This window comes from Tinamus guttatus, unplaced genomic scaffold (assembly GCF_059628265.1).
Source record: "Tinamus guttatus ecotype Peru unplaced genomic scaffold, ASM5962826v1 Tinamus_guttatus_pri_ptg000131l, whole genome shotgun sequence".
Lineage (NCBI taxonomy): Eukaryota > Metazoa > Chordata > Aves > Tinamiformes > Tinamidae > Tinamus > Tinamus guttatus.
Genome location: NW_028288665.1, coordinates 3,959,642 through 3,986,188, shown reverse-complemented (window position 1 = coordinate 3,986,188; position 26,547 = coordinate 3,959,642). Strand labels below are relative to the sequence as shown.

At 43.3% G+C, this 26,547-nt stretch overlaps 1 protein-coding gene across 1 annotated transcript in view; it reads left to right on the top strand.

Moving 5' to 3' along the window:
- The window catches only part of RREB1 (ras responsive element binding protein 1), a 119,918-nt gene that overhangs the window by 44,902 nt on the left and 48,469 nt on the right, over window positions 1-26,547 (top strand). The window contains exons 2-5 of the mRNA XM_088521749.1: window positions 11,493-11,615; window positions 12,936-13,138; window positions 17,745-17,834; window positions 19,074-19,237. Of these exons, the coding sequence (XP_088377875.1) occupies window positions 11,493-11,615; window positions 12,936-13,138; window positions 17,745-17,834; window positions 19,074-19,237 (580 nt within the window). The remainder of the gene's footprint in view (window positions 1-11,492; window positions 11,616-12,935; window positions 13,139-17,744; window positions 17,835-19,073; window positions 19,238-26,547) is intronic.

The following is a 26,547-nucleotide window of genomic DNA, read 5'->3' as shown; positions in this document are numbered from 1 at the left end:
TTGAGGCCTGTACCTAAAATTCTGCCCACAGTGGAGTGGCCTCGATTTAGCTGTAGCAGGTACCTCGCAGAGCTAAAGGTCGAAGCACCCGCTCTTCATCCGAGCCACTCGAGCTCTGCATTCCAGGGCTGGCAGTCGGCAGCGGGGAGGACGGCCGGGAACAGAAAAAGGAAGGCTGCAGAGCTGTAAGCTCCTCCCTGAGCCGCATGGCTGCCGTGCCGAAGCGCATCAAAACTTTGCTGGGTGGATCTGATGACTTGTTGCAGTCAGACTTGCTGATGATACTCAACATTGTTAACTTTAGCAGACCTTCTTTTACTTACTTATTTTTTATTTTTTTGTGTGCATAGGAGGATTGTGCCCTTGCAACCAGAGTGCTCCTGTTCAGGAAACATTAAGACTGTTCCTACTGTAGAGCTTTGAAGATCAGCAGGCATTTCCTCCAGGGTTTGCAGCATTGTTGGAGGAGCCAGCTATTGCTGAAGTCTTCAGGCCCATCCACCCAAGTTCAGTCACTCCTTACCTCACCAGTACTTGCATTATGCTGTTTGCAGACTGTCTGAGCTCCACGATGACCTCCGTGGATTCCTTATGAGCTTTTACAAGGCTGGGCCTGTGTACTTTGCAAAATCCTTTTGAAATGCCTGCTGGGCTTTTAAAGTCCCAGAGCAAAAGCTATACTACAAGGAACTTAGAAGGTCAGCAGCTGGATTTGGATGCGGATGAGGTGGGGGGGATGTGTGTGTGTGCATGCATGTAATTCTTGTTTTTAGCATACATGTTTTTCTAGTCAGATAGAGGTGTCCTTTCTGAGGAGGCTTTCAATGCTCCTCTGATATAGCTGAGGGACTTTTGAATTCCATAAGAAATTGTTCAGCTGGATTGGAGTAATTTTTTAATGTTAATGAAAATTAACAGATGCTGTTTCATTTTGTCAGCGTGCAGGAAACCAACCTCCCACAGGTTAGTTTCACTATATTTACTTCAGAATAGCAAGAAAACTCATGCTGAAATGTACCAGTGACAAGCAGTACTACTTTTTAAAATGTTCCTAATGGCTTTCATATGGGGCTCTCAACTCTGGGAAGCTGTGCCTACTTACCAACACTAACTACTACTGAAATTAATTTACCTGACTAAGCACATTATTTCAGAGTGTAAAGCTGCACATACAACTTCAAAAGCTGCTTGCCTCCCTGGTGCCAATCAGCGGGTGCGCTCACAAGACCATGGCAGCTTTTTTCTCATGAGAAGGGAGAGGCATTTTTCACAAGCCTGGTCCTTCCTTCACCTTGGGGAGGCAATACATCTAAATCTGGGTGATCCATGGCAAATATATACATGTAGAACACTCTAGGTAAACTTCAACAGCCAGCTCATATCTCTTAGGTAGCGTTCAGAGTAACAGGAGAATGGCAACTGATGGTCACCTGCATTTGTGTGGAGATGATGTAGGTGGTATGCTGGTGTTTCTGGAGGTGGCTGGCTGGAAACCTGTGCCTGGGATGGCCGTGCAGGAGGGTGGTGGCCTCGTCCCGTGGGCGCAGGCAGGATGGGCCGGCCGCGGTGACGCGAGCTGGGAGGGAGCGCTGGGTGCTGTCTGGTTCTTGACAAAGCTGTGTAGCTGCTGTGGATGTTGTGGTTGGAGGGCGACGTTAAAAAAATGCCTTCTGGGGTGGATGGAAGAATGGGTTTTACAGAATGTTTCTGACTCCCTTTGCTCCAGCACATCACTCTTTTTTTCCTCCCTGTGGCATGTGGTTTTCCCTCTTTAAATTTCAAGCTAAAGCTCTCTAATTAAAAATCTGTTTCAGGATGTGTGTGTTTCAGAGCATTTTTAGTTGTCTCGGTTCTCAGTTTTTTGTTCAGAGGGGGTGATAGAGGGAATAGCCCATGTACTGACCAGAAGATAGGGAGATAATGATGTTAGCAAGGTGGGGGAGAAGAGGAGGAGTTTGCTTAGAAACAGCCAAGCCCCTGAAGCCTATGGAGCAGAGGAACCCTGCTGATAACACGGATGAACTAGTCTGCCTCTCCCCTAACTTTAAAGGAGGGGAGCTTTGTAATAAATGGCTGCCATGTGGCAGCTGTCTCCCAGCTTCGTGAGGCTGGCAGTAGTTAATCCTGTCAGCAAGTCATGCTCCCTGGAAAAGAGCAGTGAGAAGAGCTGCAAACTCTTGAATCGTCCTCTCTGCAAAACATTTCCATGATGGATCCCTTTCTGCTGAAAATGGGTTTGGTAATTTGGTGGAGGTTCTCATCTTTAAGTAGCATTAGAGTGCAGCTGTGTTGGCTTTTAAATGAAACGCTAGAAACGTGCCGAGATGCTGCTAATTTTTTTTTCCTCTTAAAAAAAAAAAAAAAAAGGCCCATTTTAGTTTCAGAGGGTATATGTTACAGGGTACAAAATGTGCTGTGTAAAACGGGACACTCCGTTTTGCTGTCACTGTGTGTTAAGAAATTACAGGTTGAGCATCTGAGGTCATGATTATCCTTAAAAGCTTGAGGCTTTAAAATAAAACTGTTCCCTTCTGTTTGCCTTTTACATTTTCTCAGCATTTAACATTTCTGGTTTTTTGCCACAACTTAGAAAAGGGTGATTTTCACTTAAAGAAAAAAAGAAAAAGCAAGTTTAAGGTTCTTCTGCAGTATTGTATCACCATCGGATTTTTACAAGGATTGTGATAAAATTGTGATGGTTGACAACACAACCACCAGGAAATGAGTTTTAATCCCTGTAATTTTTCCTCTTTCTTTGCTCGTGTCATGCATCATTTCACTGCATTGTCTCGTGGGGCATGAAGTGCCTTGGCATGGTACCTGCTGAGGTGTTCCAGGCAGCGAGTGTGCTGGCATTTCCTCCAAAGACACTGCGGTCACGCGGCAAAGGATGTGTTAGGGGCTCCGTGGTAAACTGAACCGATGCTGTCCCCTTCGGGCTTGCCTACGCAAGGAGGTTTACTAGCATGTGGATGCAGTTACAGTGGTGAAACGCCATGTGGGACCTAGTTCCTCCAAGAGGAAAATGTCCTTTTTTTTCTTGCTCAGTTTACGCTGCTTTCAGAATGGTTTTTATAAAATTCCCTGTTTTGGCCGGTTTGCTGCGAACCTCTGTTTAAATCCACGCACAGGAGAAGCAGGTCACAACCAGGGTGCCTTGCAAGAAGCAGGGCACTAGCACAGAAGATTTGGTGTATCTTCCTCTGCGTGATTCACCCTGCCTGTCTCTAATCCCTTCCAAACCTGCCCTCTTGCCGCAAAGGCAGCTCTGGCTATGCGTGAAGAGCATGTGTGAGAGTGTGAAATGTTTGCTTGCTTCTCCCACCGCTTCCCTCCAGAGATCGATGTTAAACCTTCGTCTGAAGTCACGGGGGAAGCTGTTCTGAAGCTGCCCTTGAGCTGAACTGTGACAGCTCTGCTCATCTGACACGGCGGGTCCTCCTGACCCAACAGGTGCAGGCACCAATTGCCAGTGAGCGAGCCCAGGGCACCGTTTTATGGCTTTTCTTCCTCTCGGTATTACTGTTCCTTCTCGTTTCCGTGATGCTGTAAGGAGGAACAACCAGGGCGATTGTCTCCTCTGAGGGCGGATGCCTCGGCGTCTGTGCAGCCAGTTGGTAAGGCACGGACGTCCTTGTTTTAAAATGACACCAGGGGCTATTGATTGCAGGCTCTGGCTGGGCTGCTGCTGCACAGATGCTTGCTCTTGGCCCACCTTAAAAGGGCAAGATATCCCGTGGTTTAGACGGGCCATATATTGTCTGGGATGTCAGCATCTCCGTCACAGATACTCAGTAGAGCTGCGAGTCCCGCTTTGCCTGCGTCGTGTCCTTGCAGCCTTCCCTCGGTCGGAGTCCAGGGGCACTTTAATGTGGAGCATTTGGAGGGGAGCTTGGTTTTCGTCCCTCTTACTCAGAAATGTTTTCCATCTGGCTCTCCCAAGTGTAATCCGTCTAGCTCGCCCCTCAGGCTCTTGGACAAGTATCCCGTTCCTGCTTTCCCAGTAAAATCTGCGCAGTGCTTGCTTAGCCATGTAGGTGATGGCACTCTAATGAATATATATTTTTTTTCCCCAGGGTTTTAATTTTGCCTGCATTGACATCCTTCTCAGCGTGAAGCGCGCGCGCACACACACACACACACAAAAGGAAAAAAAAAGAAAAACCCACAGCCCTTTCTGCTTGCTTTGGTTTAGTTTGTTTCCTTATTTTACATCCCTAGTTCTCTCTCGCTTGTCTGAAACGGCGGTGGCGGACGAGGTTTGTTACCTCCGGCGTGGCTTTCCTGAGCTTCACCGGAGAGTCCAAGCAGGCTCCCCTTTACAGGGTGCACCGCCAGTAGCTTCACCTTTACGAGAAACACCTCTGGTTGCTTCATCTGTTCAGCAGGGAGCTGCAGCAGATAGAGGGTTTTTTGCTGGTGCTCATTTGGGTTTCCTCCCACTCTGTTTTTTGCTTCTTCCTCAGCTTCTTTGGGGGCCTTTTGGGCAGCAGCTGTTTTGGCAGGCAGCCCCACACCACTTGCCTGATTCTTTCTCACCCTCACACCAGCCCCGCGGAGGGACTTGCTTGCTTTTGCTGCTCGATCCTCTCTGCGTGGCTCTGTGAGGAGCCTTGTGGGCAGCGGGAGGAGATCGCAGCCCCCGCTCTGCTTTCAGAGCAGGTCTCCATGCCCCCCTTCGTTGCCGCCCAGAGCCGTCTCCCAGCCCAGCAGGATGTGAACCAGCCTTGCCCAAAGGGCAGCACTGCGGCCTGCCGGCCTGGGGGAGGCCCGGTGAGCGATCCGGCGCGGCGGCTCAAGGACTGCTGCGGTATTGCGGCCAGTGCTGGCCTGGGAGGAAGCAGAGGGGACTTTCTTGGGTCGCCACTTCATCTTAGGCAAATAAACTGGAGTCAAAGCCAAGAAACACATCAACTTCCTGGAACTCTGTAAGCCGTCCACACAGCTGTCTTAGCTTGCCGAACACATGCAAAGCAGAGCTTATGAGGACAGACAGTATTGCTTTTGTGTCCCTCTCCGACAAGCGGGGAGGGGATATGGGAGTGGATGCACTGGATTACGGCAAAGGTCCATCTCTTTTCGCGTCCTCCCTTTGTGACTGCCAGCTCCTGGTGATAGAGGGGGTGATAGATACTCTACCGTAGGAGGAGCTAGCAAGGATGAGGATGGAGGGGTGCTTGCCCTTGCTTATCTGGGCAGGAGCGGTGGAGGGATGTCTGTTTACAGCTGCTCCTTTCTTTGTTGCTCACGGTTGTGTGTGCGTGTCTGCCTGCTCCTTTAAAGGTGGCTCGTGTGTGACCCTCGTCTTTTCAAAACCATCTTCAAATCCCTGTATTCTTTTTGCTCAAACAAGTTCTCGAAGCTCGCTGAAGTTTGGTGACAAAGGCTTCCTGGAGGGCCATGTGCTAACCCACAAGCTGATTTGAGCAGTGAGGATGCGGAACAGCTTGTAGATGTTTCTTTGGTAGGTCAGAGGAGGGGGATAAGGAGTTAGAAAATCTCAAAATCCATCAGCAACTGTTCAGTTTAAATGAGGGTGTTCTTACAGCTGTGCTGTGCATTTTGTGTGGCAGTGGCCCTGAGAGCAGTTGTGCTGCACGCCAGCTTGCTGCAGGCTCGAGTTAACTCTCTGAGGTGCAGAGTGTGCTGGCAGAGGACCAGGCTTTCGCATCACGAGTGTGGGGCCCTTGAGATTTTGCTCTCACTCGCAGCGCTGGAACAGCATGTACACTAGTTCTCCTTTCTAGCCTAGCGAGACCACAGGCTGCTGCAGGAGATGCCATTCCCACACCATAAAGTTATTACAACCTGAACAAACCTGAGTGCATCATTAAAGTTAGCAAAAAAATTAAAGTTAGAGCCCAGGGGCAAGATGACAGGTATGAGTGTGTTTTTACATGAGCCTCGAGGCTCTTTGTACCACTGCTAACCATCTGGGCGATACAGGTGAATTTCAGCCAGGAACCCCCTGCTTTGTCAGGACAGCACCTCACCGTTAGGTATTGGTAGAGCTTCCTTGTTTTCAGTGTGGTTTTATCAATGTATACCAGAATATCATGGTGATTCAAAGCTGAAGTTCTTTTAAGGCGTCAGCTAAGTTGAAATTCTAATGTATTTTACAGGGAGATGCTTTTGGTAATCTAAGCCAAAGTCCTGCAGACCGTTGATGGTTCATGAAACATCAAAATCTATATAAGACTAAAATACCCCCACATAACCCATCATACAGGCAAGGGAGAAATAAAGTACTTGAATATTCAAAATACAGGCTAGCTTTTAGGTGTTTTAACAACAGTGTGTCCATAATGTGGTCCAACAAGCAATGGTCCATAAATGTGGGGATCTTTTTGTTCTGGCTAGGTGCTTTCTCTACTTCCCTGCCCAAATAAAGAAGATGGTCCCTGGCTCAGTTTTAAGGTGTAGCAATGAGCATGTGCTTTATTTGTTTATTCTGTGTCTGTTTGTTTGTGTATATTTTAGGTAAAGGAAAGGATACGGATTTTGTGGAATGGCAGTGTTATTTTACAAAACAAATTCTACGTGCAGCATAGTTAAAACAACTGTATCAGTAATTGCTAAAAGAGTGCATAGCAATGCAAGCTGTCTGTCAGTGCTTGAAGAATGCCTTTGTAGGGTTGTTGCTCTTGTTCGTTGTTGCCTTTGAGGTTTTTTTCTTTTTTTTCTTCATAGAGGAAAATTTCAGTTACAAGTATAAGTTCAAGACCTTTGGATACTGTTCTTAGTGTCTGATTTCTAAGTGAAAGAACAACCAGTATTCCCCGTTCCACTGTCCTTTTTTAATGTTTGTCTTTCCCCGAGCTGCTCTGTGTTGCTGCTCCAGCAGTGGTGACAGTAAGGTGACGCTGCCAGTAGATTTCTCTACTGCTGGGGTGCTGAGTCAGCACCAACACCTTAGTCGCAAGGGCAGAGTTGGTATTAAAAAGGTCAGTTGGGAAAACGTTTTTCTTTTGATTTTCCTTTGCCTTGAGGCAGTGGCTCTGAATAGTACTAACCCCCTTTTCTTCAGACACAACTAATTTTCAGCCTCTTTCCTTCCTGCAGGCTTTGATGCAAAATGACAAAATATAGTTTGGGTGAGTGTACATTTCTTGTGGGGTGTAAGTAACCATTTACACTTGGAAATGTCACCATGTACTCTGGAACTAAAGTTTGCACCTCTGTGTGAAGCTTAGTGCAAGACCAGTGCATCAAAGGTGTTTTGAATGTGGTGTAGTGATACTTAAGTCTTATAATCTTGAGGGTAAACTGCAAACTTTTGTTCTATTCAAATGAGATACCCTCTTTGAAGTTTTGCCCTTTTATACATTTGTATACTGGAAGGTCTGGCCTTCATTTAAATGATCCTTGGCTTGTGTCTGTGTGTGTGTGTGTATTTAACCAATTAGAAAAAAATCTGTGGGAAAACTTTGAATAAGCAAATATTTTTGGTAAGATTCAAGTGATGAAGAGGGCTTAATATTCTCTTTGGAGTCCCATAGGAGAAAGTGGTTTGAAACACATGCAAGGGAATGCACATTTTCAAAACTGTTATTTGTTTCTCCTGTTTCTCCTCCTCTCCACGTAAGAGGTACAGCAGCAAATTTAATGAAACTAATAAAAGTATTCAGCTGAAAGTGTTAACCTTTCTATGGCCCAATTAGTTCATTGCTTGTACTTTAATGTCAATGTGGATATTTTCTTTTTCCTTAAGGCAGAACAATGAGCCACTTTGTGCTGCAGGTTTCCCCCTCCTTGCCCATGTTGTACATTTCTTCCTATCTGTTCTAAGGGGAGCAGAGACAGTGGAGAGGGCTGAGCAGGGACTCGTGAGCACCCTGAGGGGCTGGGCAGGCTGGTGGAGCAGCCTCTCCACAGCAAGTCAAGTGACTGTGACTCTAAAAGACCCATCATTTCTTCTCCTTTCTTCTTCCTTCTCCTCTGGCTCATGTTCTCCTTTCTGCTTCATCGGTGATGCTCTGTACCCAAAGGAGAAGCAACCGTAGCAGTTGAGAGTGGTCTTAAAACAAAATAATTAAATCTAAATAAATTCATAGAATCAGTGGGAGAAGTAACCGTTGATGGGCTCAGCTTTAGCATACAGTGGAGTCATACTTTATCCCAAAGGAGGAAATAGGTCTAGCAAGTGTCTTCCTGTACAGACTGAATGGGAAGCAACAAGGCTTTTTTTTTTTTTTTTTTTTTTCCTTCTGTTAAGGCCCTCGGCTTTCTCAGTGGCTGTCCTGTTAGCAGGTTATGTGCAGCATCCAGGGTGGCCCTCTGAGCTAAAGGCCCCTGGGGTTTCTCTGCAGGATGAGCATCATCCTGCTGGGGGATGTGGAGGGGACCCGTTCCCACGGAGGAGCAGGGTCCCTCGGTGCGGCAGGGCAATGTGCCGCATGGGTTTTTGTGTTGTTTTCCCCCCCTTGCATGTGTTTGCAGCTCTCGCTCCCCCCTCTCACTCCTTCTCTGCTTTCATGAGACAGGATGGCAGAGACACTGCGGGCTTTCTTCAAACGTGGAGGATGACTTAAATGCTTGTGATCACTTACCCGGTTCCTAGAGGCTTTGGTCAGATGTTGAATGCAACCTGGGGCTGTGTTGTTTGCCAGCCTGTTTCCTGTTTGTCCCTCTTTCCTGGAGGTCTTGCTTTCTTTGGGGGAAAGGGCGGAAGAAGTCTCCATCAGCACAGCCCCCTGCGAGGGGAGTTTGGTGCAAATCGGGAAGGTTTGCAGTCCTAAAGACAGCCTGAAATAGGGTATCTGTGCTGGTCTGTTTGTCTGATTCCTCAAGTTTCATAGGTGCTTTGGGGGGAAAAAAAATCCATATCCTCAGTGGTGCATTTATTAAAAAAAAAAAAAAAGAAAAAAAAGAAAAAATGTCTGCAAGAGAAATCTCTCAATATGTTCCTGCCCGGAGGCTCTCTGCCATGGGTTTTCCCACAGGAAGGAGTGATTTGGCCCAGTATTCTTATTGTTTCTATATCCTATTGCAAATAGAAAGTTATGCTCTTGAAAGCAGTGTGCTGCTCATGCAGTTGTCTTTGTTTCAGTGGGGCATTTTTCTTTAATGCAAGAGAATGGAAAATACATATGTGAATAAAAGCACACAATAATAATATTTAACTTTTGTGAAAATTAAGGTTTCGGTCTTCCCACTGCTTCCCAATTAGGAAGTATTAAATGTATTGAAAGCTGTTTTAAAAACAAGATCTGTGACTGTACATCTTTCTTTGCATTAGCAGGAAGATGTTTTACATTCAGAAATAAAATGGCTCTTGGTTCACAGAAGTTGTGAAAGGCTGTAGTAGTATAATACATAGTTTTTCTTCTGAAGGAAGAACAGAGAGCAAGTTTGCAGGTGTTTCAAAAGGAGGTAGGTTCGTTAATACATGCCTATGTGCCTGCCTCTTCTCTTTTTGTTGAAAACTTCACATTTTCACTATTGCTAAATGCAGTTCTAGGAGTTTAGTCCCTAGTTCTCTGGGAAGATACTCAGCAATTTTAAAGTTACCTTAGTTGACACAATAGGTTCATGTTTTTCAGGACGTAACTGGTATTTACATTAATGCTGTATGTGTTGGTTGAAACAGGAAAGAACAGGTCTACATAGGAAGAAAGAGTCTATTTTTTGTTGTTGTTTGTTTATTATTATCATTTTAACATACTGGAATACTTATTTGCACTATTTTACAGATATCCCCAAAATAATTTAAAATAATTTAAGCTGGTCGTATTTTTTTCATCGTACTAAGGAGGTTACAGCAAGCAACTTAAAAGGCTTAGATCAGTCTCAAAAATAACTCTTTTCTGCTTACTCTTTTCAAAATTAAATCAGCTATTACATTTAGTGTTTAAAAAAAAATGCTTGTGAAAAATGTTCTTAAATCAAATGGACCTTTTATAAAAACCTAAGCACCCCCACCCGTCTGCCCCAAAACCTCCCATCCTAACAGGAGAAAATACGGAAAGAGGGATGGTTGGGTCTTCTTGCATCAAGAGATCTCTATCATAGGGGAAACTAGTATTCTGCCTCACAAGAAGGTACAGAAAATGACTAGAGAAGAATTGTCTTAAATCAATCATAATAGAAAAAAAAAAAGTCTTTTTGGCCCTTTTCGGGGAAGTCGGTTCAAACTGCTTAAGGAGGTGGTAATGTGCAGAGCATTAAGCCAGGGGGCTTTGTAAGGTCCCAGGTTTCATCCCTAGCCTGTGCTGACTCACTCTGTCAAGGCCCCAGTGCTGTTCCTAGGGAGGCCGGTCGTTGCATCCGGGAGCCCTGATTCTGCTCTGGGTGAAATGAGGAACTGTTTGTCACCAGAGACGGCAGCGGAAGCGGGGCCTTTGCTCTTCCTTCGCTTCTGTCGTGCACTTTAAAATGTCAGGAATTGGGGTGCTGTAGTTGTTTGCTGTTTGCAAATGCTGTTCAGATGCAGCCACGTAATGCAACTGATTTGCATGTCATCCTTGAGAATGTTTCTTAAAAAGGAAGAAACCCTGCCTGATGAGGTAACCACGTTTTGAGGCTGATGGTCACTGCTTTCTATAACAAAGGAAAACCTGTGTTAAGTTTGCTGGACAAAATTCTGAAGTCTAAGAGGATGAAACACTGTTCATTTCCATAGGGAAATACCAATTTCGCTTATAAGGTTATAAAAGTGTGTTTCTCCATTGAAAATTCATCTGTATTTTTCCGTATTGGAAATGGTCTCTCTTGTAAATGAGGCCGTCACTGCGGGTGCCATGGGGAGAGGACTTCCCTTTCTCATGTGTCATCTCTTCATTGTTGCCTCTAAAGTGGTGTTTAGCTGCCCAGCCGTTCTTCAGCCAGAGCCGGCATCCTTCCTGAAACCCCAGCGATAGCATGATAAGTCTGTGGCTTCCGAACAGGGTGTGGAAAAAAGTCTGTCAGCACATATCATGGTTGTCTGTGTCTTCAGCTCCTCTAAAAACTTTGGGCAGCAGATGTGAGGAATGTGCCAAATGTTCCCAGAAACCTCAGAAGTCATTTCACCACTGCTAGAAGGAAGAAAAAGGTCACTATGAATTTATCTATTGGAATAAACGTTACCCCTCTGGGAAGGGAAAGAGGGCGGGGGGGAATGTATGAAGCTGAATTACTTAAATTCTCTAGCTGCAGAATACACTTCCAACTTCTCAACCAAATGTCATGACTGTCAGTGATACGCTTGCGTGCTCTCCCTCCTCCTGTTTTTGCTGGCTGAATCCTGAAGACCAAGTTGAGCAAAGGCTCCCTCCCTTGCTTTGCACCGGTTTCGCTGCTGGCAGAGGCAGTGACATCTCCCAGCTCTTTTTCGGGTCACTTGTGGGAGCAGGCACTTGGCTGTATTGACAACAACTAACTGCATATTTCCATGTCCTAACCCCCCTAGCAGGGACGGGAGCCCTCAAATGTAAGGGCTGTGGTTTTATTTTGCTAGGACGGCATCCAGGGAAACTCACTCCCATTCTCTTTTTCCCATCTCCCTCACACAGTGCTCGAGGGTGCTGCTGAGGAGGAGGCTGAAGAGCCAGACGCTACTAAGCATACCACACTAAGTGAGGAGACCAGCGAGCAAGATCTGGAGAGCCTCAGTCAACCAGGGGAGAAAAATGAAGGTAACTGGTTTGACTTGAACTGAGTGCCTCTCTATTTTAGAGCATTGATTAAGGCTTGGAGAAGCATTTCTTACCCTATCTATAACCCTTATCTGTGTAAAGTGTATAAGGTAAATTGAGCAGAAGTGCTGGCACATAAATTTCTTTGCCCATCCGTAACCTTTCTCTGTGTGAAAAGTATGAAATATACTGAGCAGAGGCATGGGCACATAAATACTCAACTACCACTGCAGGCTTCCAAGCTAGGATTTTCTTGGCTGCTAGTAACTTGGCACCACATTACTTATCCTCAAAAAACACCTGTTTATAATGCTCAAACTTATCTTCCAGAGGCAGTATTATGCAGAGATCAAATGTTCACAGACAAACATGTTCCTCCTTGTTCACCCTCACATCCTCTTGTGTTACAGAGACTTTCTCACTGCATGGAGATTTTAAGTTTCTGTGCTATCCGTCCAAGGTGATGGCTTTGCTAGAGCTTTAAACTTGCAGAGTCGTATTCTTTGTTGGAGAGACTCCTTTTTGGGGAAAAGGAGTGTTTAGTTTGACAGGCTTTTTCCCTTTCAAGACCCTAAAAGAGAATGTGGAAAGGCTTTACCAGAGATGGGTTCTCAATTGTGACTTGAACTGTGTGAAATGCACTGCTGCATATAAAATGTGATGGAGAGGTCTGAATCTGAACAGCTTTACTGGTGGGATAATGTTAACCATGGGTATAATATACTTCAGGGACTAATACGGGAACTGTATAGAAGTCAGCTGCAGCAGTAAAGGGGTGATTTTTTTAAATTTGTTTTTTTTTGGGGGGGGAGAGGGATTTTTAAAATTTAGCTTACTGCATATAAGGAGCTGGATAGAGAACCTAGTACCCTACACTGTATTGCTAGTTCTCTAATTTTGTAGTTCAGCTCAAAATGCCTGATTGCTGGAATGATTGTGCCTGCCAGAGTGTGCCTTCTTCAGCACTTGCCCTGAGAGTCCATCATGATCAGGAGGTACCACAAATTACACCATTTTAAATATGACTGTAGGCCCCACAATGAATTTAGGTTGAAAAACAGGATATCACCAAGGCCCTATTAGGAAAACTTTATACCTTTTCCTATGAATTGTGAAATGATAAATATTTTCTATTACAAAAAGAGCTCCAATTATCATGGACTGTTTTCTTTACTTCCTGATAATGAAGCAGAATATGAATTGTGAATTCTTTGAAATATGCATTGGGAAATACAGGCAGCTGAAAACACTGGGTTTGAGTTTTTTTTTTTTTAAGATGGGCTTAGCAACCCTTATGTGTGTTTTTGTTTTTAATTCCAGAGAAGCAGCTGGAAAGCTTAAACTGTTACAAGGTATCCCCAAGTTCACCCAGCAGTTTGGACGGAACAGACCTGTCCTCCATCGACGCCATGATGTCGGCAGTGATGAATGTGGGGAAGATCGCTGAAAATGGCGGGAACCCTCAAAACGTCAAATCCCCCTCAAAGTCTCCTGCACCCAGTCGGATTGGCAGGAGGAACCAGGTACATAAGCCTGAATACATGGGGAATACATGTTGGAAGAGATAAGTCATAATTAGGTTTATTTTAATATTTTGCCTTTTTTTCCCCCCTGAATTATTTCCTGTCTCCTTGCCCTTTTATGTGTGCTTTCTGGTGGCTCTTCAGAACATAAATTTAGAAAACTGCAGACGGAAGGGTTCAGCGTGCTCGGATTCAGATGTAAAACATCTGAGCACACACTCCCATTTCGTGCAGTGGGCAAACTGATCTGACAGGTGCCACTGCAGTGGCAAAGCCACCTAACAACTGCCGATTCTTCCCCTCTGCATCCTCTACCCAGCCTAGCCCATTGAAGAACCAGTTCGTTTCACTATCCTGGGGAAAAAAAAATAGCTTGAATAAGTAGGAGGGGGCCATATGGAAAGGAGCTGTGAGGCTTGGCCCGGCTGGCGTGCTGGACCCCTCGTGAAGTACATGCCTATTCCTGGTGAAGGTCCAGGTGCTTAAAGGTTAAAGGTGGTGATAGAAGGAAACGTCTGTCAGGCCCCTCAGTTCACACGTTTGCAGTGTAAGGTGCCTTTACTTCGCTGTTAATAAAAATATGAAGAGCTATTGCAGAATGCTTTGCATAAGTCCTGCAGTACAAATATTTGTAGCTTTTTATCAGTTTTTTTCCATTTACCAGTTGATGGCACCAGTTGATAGCAGTATCGTTCTAAAGAAGTGAGCGAACCATATCAGTTAAACATGGATATAAATAATCACAGCTTTATCCCTTGTTGGGGCAAGCTCTGCCACTGAAGGTGCTGCAGAACAGTAAGAAATGTCCCAAATACTTGTGTCTGACTTCTGAACTTTAGGGGAAACGCAGAGAATTTTTAAATGAATCAGCAGGTAGCAGGGACCAGAAAAGCTGAGAAGAATGATTCATGAAAAGTAGTTGCCCACTTGTCGAAACATCGTGTGTTGACACATGACTTGTCTTGAATTTTTTGCTTAAAAAGAATTAAAATCTATTAATAGTAAATGAAACAGAGAAGTAATATACTGGTACCTGTTTTTAAAGTTTACTTGCTCATGCTCCCACTTTGGGGTTGCTCTGGTTTCTCGGATTTTATTGTGTGAAGAAGGCATTGGTGTTCAACCTATGCTAGTGGCAGTGCTATTACACAGCTGCCATTGGTACACCGTGTGGTTTGGCTTCAGGGGAGTTTGTTAGCATTACTGACCTTTATTCCACCTGATATTTCAATGGGCATCGAATCAAAGAAAGTTCAAGAGTAAATGTGACAGGATTAAGAGGGATTCTTATGGTGTAAAAATAAATAAATACATTGAAAACATAGTAAATAATCTGTTTGTTTCTACGATGAAAGATTGTTATCACTGGGAGGAGGGGAGGGCAAATGGCTATGTTGCTGGGAAAACAGAGTGAGATGTGAAATATTAAGTGGGTATCAAACTGTTTAACAACCTTTACTACAGTAAATTTTCAGTGTAGCAAAATGAAGCACTGAATTGTTTCAGTGTGTAGCAGCACACAGGTCTCTAATTCTGGCCAGAATGTGCCCTGTATTGTAATTACAACGATAATAACAGTTAGTTCGTTTTCTAGGCCTGACTGCTCTTTCCCATGAGTTGGCAGTGAAACGTTTTGCCCTGAACCTTTGTCCCAAGTCTATAGTTCCCTTTATAATGCTGACTTTATCTTGGCTGTAGTCTACCCATCGTCTAGTAAGCGTGTTCTCACATCAACCTGCACACGTTATAACTTTGCTCTTAACCTTGCTCTTGAAGAAAACAAAACAAAATAACCTCAAGAAACAAAACCCATAATGATGGCATTTCTTGAGGAGGTGGAGAAAAACAAATCAGCTTAATGCACAACTCGAAAATGACTTGTCATCCATCAGTTGAATGCAGAACAGTGGTGCCAGACTGGCTTACTACAGAGAGAGCAGCTAACAAATTAGCTGCTAATATTGTCTTTCAGCTCAGGAAGTGCTTTTTTACCAACCTGGCTCCAGTGGGGTGGATTAGTGTTCTGTTTTAAATTTGTTGGTGGGAGTGCTTTTGCAGTAGGGATGCTAATGTTTTTTCATCTGAATTGGGTCAGTCAACAGAATTCCTGTTGTAGCTACCCTCGATTTGCTTGAGCTGTGTTATGGTATGCAATGTGTACCCTCTGTGACCACGGGAGAAAGTTTGGGTTTTAGTTAATAATAAACCCCAGATTCAATACTAATCAGCTCTGGCTGAGCTCTAGTGTGTTTCTGATCTTTGCTTCAAGGTGAACCAGTAATTACTCTATCTTCTGTTAATTTGCTGATTCAAAGCAGGCAGGCAGTCGAGAAAGCAGGCTTTGGAACAATTAATTGCATCATGTAGGACTGTATCACTCATTCAAAAGGGGAAAAAAAAATAGGTTGATAATTTCACAGAAATACCCTGGGGATTAAACACCATCCAAACTGTCAGCACAGCTGCAGGGATTTTCCTCTCCGCACAGTGTGCTTGTTCCTTGTCCTGAGCCAACTTTAACACGGTTGCAGTATAATTGGAGCTGAGCATGACTCCCCGGACTTATTGCATATAGTAAAATTAAGGTAGTGTAGGTAGGATGGAGTTCCTGTTGGTGAGAGCGATATGTAAAAATGTATGTATGTATGTATGTACGTATGCACATACGTATGTATGTACAAATGTATGTATGTATGTACGTATGAAAAAATGTGTGTGTGGGCCACCTGGATAACATGCTTTAATTTTCTTGGGGTGCTCAGATTTCATAGTGGCAGCCTTTTCTGCTTGCTTTTGAATGTTTTGTAAGTAATGGTACCTTACATCTGGCCCTGTGTGCGGCCTGCAGTGAGATCAACTTTAGGATAATAGAGTCCTGAAGTATGATTAGAAAAATATATGCATGTACAGGAGAAATAGTAAAGGGTAATGGGGAACCCTAACTTTTGCAGTCCTGATATTTTCAGATGTGAGGTCACATGTTTTGTTTACTTGAAGCAAAACAAGAAAATAGCTACTCATCCACAAATGACAGAGATTAATAGAAAATTGTCTCGATCCTGTTTTGGAAAACACAATGTCAGATTTTAGTGGGGAGCTCTCGTTACACAATGGTCCCCCCAAGTCAGAGATTTAAAAGGGTATATTGCTTCATTAAGTTCTTTAAGACTTCAAAATGTTTTCTCTAACACTTTGTCAGCATCTTTTGTCTTAAAAGTCCAGGGAATGTGTCACAAAGACTTGGGTAAGTAATTCCCAGAATTTCCCACAAATACTTATGTCTGACAGTCTGGAAATAGTTGTTTCTCAATTGATGAGTTTTGGGGCAGTGATGGAGAAAAGAGTTGTTTGGAAAGAGGAAATGAATGGATACACTCATATCCATCAACTCCCTCCCATTTCTGACTACAGAGCTCTTTAGGGTTTTCTTTTGCTTATTTTCATGGTTTTACTAATGATACTTAAAGTAGTCAGCAAGGAAGTTCAGAAGAATGCATCCTTTTAGCATGAACATTATACTTACCCATCCGTCATGCAGAGATGATTTTTGTGCTCCCTTTTGTACCAGAAGTTCAGATAACAAGTGGTCAAACTGCCTAGCTGGTAAAGATTTGCGTCATTCTACAGAAAACTGAGGTTTAATTTTCAGTGCCAGACCTTGTTGCTTTTAGTGTGCAGGCTTTGCTGTAGAAGCCACACTCGGGCCTCTTATTGAGGCGCCATCCTTGTGGGATGCTTTGGGAAAATGTCGGGAAAATGTTCCTGTGAGAGTGCCATTTCATGTGGTTTTACTAGTGTCTCAAGGGCATACTTAAATCGGGCTGAGTTCTCCAGTCAGCTTCGTTGTCTGTACTCGTGCTTTGGCCATGGTTAGTCCTGGTTCTCACCTGGGCGGAGGTTCATAATGTGCTCGTTTTGAGTCACGTACACTCCTGCGTTGTCACCTCTTTCTCGCTATGATCTCATCAGATCTTGCAAGTTTAAGAAGGGCTGGGCCTGGCCAGTGTGCCTGGATGAGATGCTTCCAGGAGAAACACAGGATGCTAAGGGAAATAGCACTGGTGATTCAGTTAATGCAGCTCTTCCTTCTGAGTCAGCCATGGAGCAGGACAAGCAGCCCCCGGAAAAGGTCACTGGGCTAGTGCCCTGCCTTTCAGATAGCATGGAAAACCTGAAGTCCTGAGGACTTGTTCTCATTAGAGATCTTTTGGGGAGATTAGTGGGGTTTGCCCACGTATTCTGGCAGTGTTCCAGTCTGGGTAATTACTTTCTGCTCACCTAAACTCCTTCTGGCAGTTGGAGCTGGTTGCAATAATTGCCTTCACTTCCTGTCCTAAACTGCTACTGCTGAGTATCTGTGTGCTGTTAAAACAGCTGCTGCGCTTCTGCGGTGGTTGAAATGGCTCCTATTTATAAATTCAGAAGTTTCTGAAACTTCCCTGAGGGATCTATCAGGATGATAAATGTATATATGCAAGCTGTTCTGTTAGCAGTGGCTTTTTGTGCGTAACATGGTTTAGTTTTTTTTCCATCCTCACAGTTGTAGCTTTTGAATTCTTTTATAGCTGTATTTCTTCTGATTTTTGCCTGTTTTTTTTTTTCACAGGAAACAAAAGAAGAGAAGTCTTCCTATACCTGTCCTCTGTGTGAAAAGATTTGCACTACACAGCACCAGCTAACTATGCACATTCGTCAGGTATGCAAAGTACCAGCTCTTGAGTCTTACTTTTGTTAAGAGTGCATTTTCTTATAGCAAAAGAAAAAAAAAAAAAAGGAATTCTATGTACAAGCTCAAAAGGTTTCATTATGCTTTTTTCAATTGTTTTGCTTTCAGTAGATGAAGAAGGTTAAAATAAGAGTAGTTAGGTTATCTCTCTCCCCTTAGACCTCTGTTTCCCAGGAGCAGCTCAAACAAGGAAGTGTATCCTGTTCTGCATCATTTAAGGTATCCCAGGGATTCAGAAAACCCCTTCCATCAAGAGACACATGTCCTGTTTTGTTATCCTGTTTGAGTACAGTTCCCTTTAGTGTTCATGCAAAGTAAGAAGCAGGAAGTCCTTTGCAGCAAGGGTGCTGGAATTTGGGAAGACAAAACTTAAAATACATTATTTATTTATTTTTAATGGCTGATAATTGTTTCAGTCAACTATGGACCTTCCATTCTCCTCTTCAACTATGTATGTACCTTATAGAGGAAATTTGACCTTACTGTGTCAGAGGGTCCTGCACTGGTTTTGTCTCACCACTGTGAGTCCACATGATGCTTAGTACTTCAGTTCTCCCTTCTGTACTATTATTATAATTCAATTATTTTTTCTTTTTGATTCTCCTGGAGATATTTTGGGGGAGAGGGTGTGTGAAGAAGTCATCAGGTCTTTGAATGCATGTAAAAAAAAGGTGGTGCTTATAGCACAGTAGTTAATGGTTACTGAGATGTATTCTTATAGCACAGGAGTCTACATATGTATACAAAAGCACTTCAGTTTTCTTATTACACAGTGCTTTGAAATTAATACCTTTAAAGAGTATATATTATAAGTGTTTTATTCTGTCTTGAAGTTTTCCCCTTCACACTGCTGTGATTCCAAACCACTGCATGACTTAATGTATCCCAAGTCACCCATTGGATGAGTCTGATGGGTTGCTGCTGGATCCCCTTGATCCTCTCCTGCTGCACATCATGAGAAATGCTGCATGTAGTGGGCATCAGGCTGTGTGAAGCAGCTACCCATGATGGTGCATTAAGGAAGTTAAAAGCAAAAGGAGGGGGTGGAGTTGAGGTGGGAGGGCTTGGGAGGAGAGATATGCAGGGCACATCTGATGGGAGGCATTTTGGCAAGCAAGTCTGTAAGGCTACTTTTAAGTTGTTCTCTCTAATGTTTGACTGGCACTTCAGAAGGGGCATTCAATGAAAAAAAATCATTGCTTTCTCTAGCATAACACTGACACTGGAGGGACAGACCATTCCTGCAGCATCTGTGGAAAGTCTCTGAGCTCAGCGAGCTCCCTTGATCGCCACATGCTGGTGCACTCAGGTGAAAGGCCTTATAAATGTTCAGTATGTGGACAGTCCTTCACCACCAATGGAAACATGCACAGGTGAGTGCTGATCATGACCCATTAATTTGGAAAGGATTACAGAATAGGGGGCTATTTTGCTTCCTTGGAAGGACTGTCAGGTTGAGTAAAGATCCTTACTAGGGCCAAAAATACAGACTACTTATGATCTACAATGATGGCATGACACCAAAGGACTCCACAACTACTGAGATGCTTAAGTTCTGAGAGCAACAAGTCAGAACCAAGAGAAGTCTCTTAGTTCATTTCAAAAGTCAGTAAGAATTGTTATGAATATCCAGGAGTATTTCTTTTTTGTGATTTCTTTTCTTGGAGGGATGGGTGGGGGGCAGACAGAATAGATTTTTCTTGAAGGATAAAAATGTATAGCCAGGCTATAAGGGATTTTCAGCTTTTGTAGCTCCAGAGTAGCAGGTGTGTATGATGGTACTGAGAGGTCCATGTTCTTGTTGGGTGCTAAGTACCTAGATATCCAAGCATCATCATGAAGATGCCTCTTCAGAACAGTGGATCTGTTTTTTAAACACATATATTAATACTTGCCTACAATGTAGATGACTTACTGCATCGCAGATCCAGGAAATTCTCTGCAATCAAAACTGCCAAACATACTTCATGCAATCTTCTTCATAGGGATGTACAGTTGTCAACGGGGGAAACGAAATGTTAAATCACATGCATGTTCCTTCCCCTCTCTCATCCCCCAATTCTGTATTCATTTGTTTGCATGGGTGGAGTGCCAAGAGCTGATTAAGACTTTGTGAATTCTCACATAGTGCTAGTCCACATATCAAAGAGTTTACAGCCTACAAAGAGAGTGTAAGACAGGTGGGGGAAAGGAAGATGGCTTATAAGCAAAATGACAAGAGTGATGGTTATAGACCGGTTCTGTGTGGGAGGGAAGAGATCTTGTTTCCTTGATTATTACCGGCCATTTTCCAAGCAACAGTCTGTAGGTGAAATAAAAGGAATGAAAGGGGTGGTTTTCAGTGACACTAAAAAAAGACATAATTCTGCACAAAGAAGTCAGTAGCTGCTTGCAGCTCTACCTTTTTTTTTTTTTTTTTTTTTTAATCATGTTGTCTGATTTAAGTAGTCAGCCAGAAATGGAGGTGGGATGGGAGGAAAGCAATTTTGTAATTATATCCTTATTTAAACCTGTACTTGATTAGAGGTGGGGAGAGAAACAACGTGAGAAGGACATAAGGATGCCGAGAGGAGGTGCTGGCCTTGGGCAGTGAATAAATCTCACCTCTGACTCATCTGACCAGCAGGCAGAGGTGTTTCTAGCTACACATTTCCCCAAACAGAGGTCAGACGTTGTATCATCTGCTGTGACAAAGGCAGGGTAGTTTCTGGTGCTCCTGTCAGCGTTAGAGGGTGAGAATTCCAGTGCTGGCACACTTGTGTTGTCTGATATGCTTGTGTCCAGCTCCTCAGCCCAGGCTGCTTGTTAAGAAGTTCTTGGGTTTGGTTTTCTTAGTTTTGTTTTGTTTTTATTTATTTATTTATTTTACAACACATCTTCTCATCCTCTCCCAGGAACAGGAAAGGGAGGATGCTTGTGAGACTTGACTCCCGGCCTATCAGATGTTGATGGAGTTGCTCTCCTCCTTGGGGTTTCCCTATATAGCAGCTCTTATAGTGTGTTAGCAGCAGGTCTGTCCAAATTACCTGAGTGACTTGTCCAAAAGAAGTAAATATAGATGATGAGAACCTTCTGATGACAAGACTGAGCTTTTTTTTTTTTTTTTTTTCTTTTTTTGTGGGATATTACTTAAAGTTATCAGGGTGGACTACTGTGTTTACTGACTGCATTAAAAAGGACCTTTGTTCATGCAAGGGAGATTCCTATTAAGGTTCTTTCCATCTGACAGGCGTTTGTTTGTATTTGCTCTTTGAAAGTCCTCCTTGTGTGGACACACACTGCAGCACCTTAGTGGAACATTGCAAAAATCTGTTACTGAACTCAACTGCACTGAAAAAAGTGACTTCAAACCTGTGACAGGCACAATGCTGAGCCTACTGAAATTAGGTAATTTTACTAAAAGAGGGTAGCGGTTGACAAGACTGTGCTGCCAGTTTTTTGCAGTGAATAATCATTTTCCTGTTACTACAATAAAATAGAAAAATGATTCTTGCTGCTGAAGCAGAGAGAAGGAATGTGCAAGCAGGCAGATGAGAATAAATGCAAAGTGAAATGAAATTCCTTTTCTGGTGCTATGACACACTCAGAAAGGAGATGTTCCTTTTGCCCACTGGGTACCTCCTTCGGAAACAGGTATTTCTAGTCGAAGATGGCCTGAAATAAATTCTCAAGTAGACAGCTCAAACCTTGCCGTAGCATCGCCTCCCATGGCCTGCCAGTGCTGTTGGTGATTGCCTTTCACTTCAGGTTCAAAGCTGCCCCGGAGCCAAGAGCAAGGACCCACTTGCTGGGCCCTGCCTTGTGTGCAGCTCCCACCAGTCTAGCTTGTGGTGGCATCAGTACCAGGCTTGTGGTTCTTCAGTACCAGGCAGCCGGGGACATGGTAATACAAGCTCATCTTTCTCTGATTTTGCACATATTTCCTTTACTGCTCTCTACTTTTACATTAAAATATCTAAGTAGCGACAAATACATGCCAAAACTAGAACAGAACAAGACTTCTCATGTCCTCCCAGTAGTCAGGATAGTGGTCTCCCTGGAGCATTGCAGAGTGGGTGGTTAGAGAGGTTGTGGGTTTAGCATAACATTGTGAATGATCTGCTAAAGAATAAACATATCTTGTGAATGTCCTGCAATTTTCTGTTTTCTCTATTTCTCTATTTTTGCTATTTTCTTTATGTTAAAGATATTCAGTGCAGAAGAAAGGAGTGAGGGAGTAGTAGTTAACCTGCCAGCGTCTGAATGAAGGGAGAATGTGTATGTGCTACATACATCCTCTTCTCTCTCTTCTCCTCTGCCTCATTCTGGTTCTTACTTAACTATGCGATTTTTTTTTTAAACTAGACTTTTATCATTAGACCATTGGGGGAAATATCCAACATAACTGTTTTGTCAAGGGAAATAATGTGCTATGGGAATACTTATTACAGTTCGAGGAGAGGATGAAATTTCTGATGTGTTTTCCCATCTTGTGTTAGCCTAATGTAGATATTCATCTGAGAGGAAGGAAGGAGACCAGCTCAGGTTACTTTGGGGGTTAGAATATATCAGTTTTCTTGCAGTAAATGCCTATAATCACCATAGAAAGTGTTTTTTCTCCTCCCTCACTTTTTTTTTTTTTTTTTTATTGGAGAGGGAAATAAAACCCTCTAGAATTTGTATTTGTTGCTCTTTTGCATAATGGCAAAAATATTTTTGTGATTGCAGGGCATTTTGTAGAGTGAGAACACTGTTTTCTGCCCAGCTCTTCTCAGAGTTAGTCTAGCTGTGCTGGGCTATGGCATGTGCTCTTTACCTGATACATTGATGCATCTCTCGTGCCTCTCTCAGTACGTGCAACCCTTCATTCATAAATGAGTCGTGGGCTCTCACAAAGTCCTGTTTCTCTTTGCTGTGTGTCAACAAGTCAAGTTGAATGGGCACAGCAGGCAGAGGGCTGGAGAGGGTAGGTCCTCTTGGGCAGCACCATTCAGAAAAGGGGGTTAAAACCTGCTTCCTTTTCGGACCAGGGTGACTCTCGGATGGGATTTTCAGTGGGGAACTGTATCTCAGCAAACTCTCATGGGAGCTGGCCATGCAGACGGAAGGCTGCTCTTCACACTCTTCTGAGTCTGCCATCAGCCTGACTGCCGCAGTGTCAGTGCTGCTCCTGCTGGAGTGCTTGAGGAGGGTTTCTGTAGTCTCGTACAGTAGTTGAGAGATCCATCCATGCCTGAGGTCTATATCAGAGACATGAATTGCTCAGGAGATGGGGAATGGAGAGAATGCTGGGTGTTTTTTTGTTTACTTGTCTCTCTCTCTCTCTTTTTTTTTTTTTTTTTTTTTTTTGGAGCAGTCCTGTAGAGAGCAGGTTTTCCAGTATTGGGGACTGATTTGAGAATTTGGATGGGCTTATTTTCTTGTGGGGTTTTTTTGGGAATTTGGAGGAACAAGATAGATCATAGTAACTAAGTTCAGAGTTCTTAGCATTGAGGTGGTCAGTACATAAGAATATCTGCTATTTAGGACATGCTAATCTTCCTCCTTTTATTCTAGGGACATGGTCCCCATAGCTTTCTTTTAGTTACAGTAAATGGAAGTTGAATGTTCTGAGATCTCCAGAAGGAACAAACTATGTGGAAAGAGAGGGTGTGCGCCTTTAATGAGTTTTCTGTAGCACACAAGGAACTGGGGATTTCTGAAGAAATGTCTCAAATCAGTGAATTGAGATTACAAAAGGCCTTCTCTCTGTACTGTCATTGTAGCTTTTTGGTGAGTTGAGCTATGAATGGTGCCGACTCCAAAGGACTCTTTTGGGTCTGGGTTCTCCCACCAAGAGAAAGTTGCAAGCTTCTTTCTAGATCTCCTCTGCCCTTGCATTTCTCCAGGCTGCAGGCAGAGATGTTAATGTGCTGCTGTGAGCTCTGTTGGTGGTTGTTGGTATGCTTTTAGCAAGGATCTTAAGGCAGAGAAGAGATTGATCTATGCTCTGGTAGAACATACATCAGGCTTCAGGTGAAATAGAGCTGTATCCACTTGCTCCAAAACAGACTGCTACAGGGTAGGAAACCTTGCCAGCAGCTCCTTTCTATTTCTGTGACAAAGAATGGTCTATACCTATGGCTTCAAAATCTCTCTTTTTTTTTTTTTTTTTTTCGCTGCTAAAGATGGGTTCTCCATGCAACTTCAAAATGTTAATAGAATATAAATGCCAGAAGGGAAGTGAGAAATGTTCCTGCCAGTTTCCAGTGGATGCCTATTAAATGCTCTGTGATAAGTTTGAAAAGAATAAGAGGATAATATATGTATTTTAACCACAGCTTCCCTGGTTCAGTGAAGTAGGTTCCAGTGTCCATGGCTGGTGTTCTCTGGGCAGTCAATAAGTGTCACAAGGCAAAATAGCCAAAATGTTTCATCTGAAACCAAAACTTCATAGGTTTCTACCTTCTTGTTTTTCCCTCTAATTCCTTCCCCCATACCTAGTAAAATTCTTCAGTATGGGTTTTCATTTACGTCCTACTTATGCGATTGTAGGTTGATTGTATACTATCTCAGGAATAAATCCCAAAGTTTGGTGTATCTTTTTTTTTTTTCTTTTTGGCACATGCAAAACACCACATGTAACAACCACATGCAGAATGCTTTGAAACTCAAATTGGAAGATCTGGATTGCAGAAGCTATGCTTTGAAGCATGCTTACAAAGGGTCCTATCAAAGAAGGTATTTCTTCTTTTAATTAAGAAGGCACTTTCATTCGCAATCTTATTTTCAGTGTTAGATAATTTTCCCCAACATTTTTTTAATATGCTGTAGAGAGAATAACAGCTGTTTTTCTTATCAGGATATGATGCTGTTCTGCTATTCAAATTAGGACTTTTAAAATGCTTATGTGTGTGTGTATATGTTGCTGAATGTGTTTTTTCCTTTTTTTTTTTAAGAAGCCTAGAAAATGCATGTGCTGTGGAAGTGTAACCTACTAAAATGTGGAGTTTCAGCAGGCCATCTTTACTAGCAAATAAGGAGTTTATATTTGATGAAGATGGTAACATATTGGTTGGAAGATGAATGTTGGATCCTCAGAAGGGTTTGGGGGTTGATACACACATGCTTTGATTATTTCCCCACTCTCTTTAACATGTATCTGCATTTCATGGTGAGGAATGCATCTAAGCTGTGTGTTACTCTGCAAATACCTACTATGCAGACTGACCTCAAGATCCTGCTAAAGCCATCCTTTCCCTGCATTCCACCCGTGAATTTATTGTGTTATTTATGGCTTTGGCCCGCTTCCAGTAAGTTGTCTGTACTTTGTAGGGTGCAGTGTAGTAACAATGCCCAGCCTCTAAGTACAAATGGGATCTCTGCAGTGCAGCACATGTACTCTGGCATTCACTCCTGATGGGAATTTTTGAAGCCAGAGCATAGCCAAATGCAATGATTAACTTTTTTTTTTTTCTTTTTTCTCTTTTTTAATTCAGAAGGGGAGGGAAACTGCTTTATTGCAATGTGGTTTGGTTTCTGGAGGTTTGCAAGGATGCCCAAGTGGAAGTTTGGCACTAAAATTCAAGCAGTTTGGAAAACTGGAAGTATAAGATGTTGAAGCTAAAAACAGTTGCTCAAAGAATGAAAATGATTGATAGTTTGCATGAGTAAAATGATTGTCTTTTACTGTCTTGCAGACTAGAAATGTCTCTGGTCATCTCCTGAGGAGCTTTTATTTCAATGCAGTTGGGCAGTGCTCTTAAATACGAAGAAACAGGGCATATCAGAGACTTTCCAATGTGTTCCTTATATGCAGGAGTGATTTAACCACTTTTAGCTTGCTAGTAAAAGATAAGCTTCAGCAAATGCAAGTGCCCTAATTCTTGAGAGGGGATAATTAACACAGAGGACTAATTCGTGTTTCTAGGAGGAGTTAACTGTAGTTGTAGGAGACAACTGATATGTGGTACCTGTTTTGGGTTTCTTTGCAATTAAAAGCTGTTTCTAACATTTTGACTCTTGCATTTTATAAAGTTGTGGGAATGGATGGAGAGATTGTTTTTGTCTCCCTCCCAGCAGCACGTATATCGAGAGTAACTCGTTGGTATCCTGCTAGGACCTCCATGTCTCGAAGAAGAGAAAAGGTCAGCATCTTTTCAACAACAGGAGAGCAGTTAGTCTGTTCTTCGGGATCTTTGAGATACAGAAGAAAATATTTTTACTGATCCCAAACAGATGCTTTTGTCTGTCTCACTGTTGCTGAGCAAATTGTTCACTTTTCATAACGACTTTTTACCAATCCCTTTGTTTTACTTCTTTTTAATCTCAGGACACAAATACGGTCATGGGACCCCCAGAAAGTCCCCCATGAATACGGTGAGGTGTAAGAGGCTCTAGAGGAGCTCCTGTGTGGCAGTGCCCCTCCCTGCGAGCCGTAGGAGCCGTGGGGAGACGCCACGATAGCAGACGCGCCGTGCGCTGCTGGTAGCCTTGGACAGTATCCCCCTTCAGTTATCATCGCAGAACAGCAAAGGAAGTTAACACAAAAACACGAGCGCTGAGGTCTGATTAGAATCAAGAGAAGCAAGGAAGTGCCGAGCTGAGATTTATATGCTGACCTTAATTAGCTCCATTGTTCTGGAGAACCGAAGCGAGCGCGGGGAGCAGCGCCGCGCTCGCCTCTCCTCAGTACCTGACCGAAGAAAGGAAAGAGCTCGGTGCG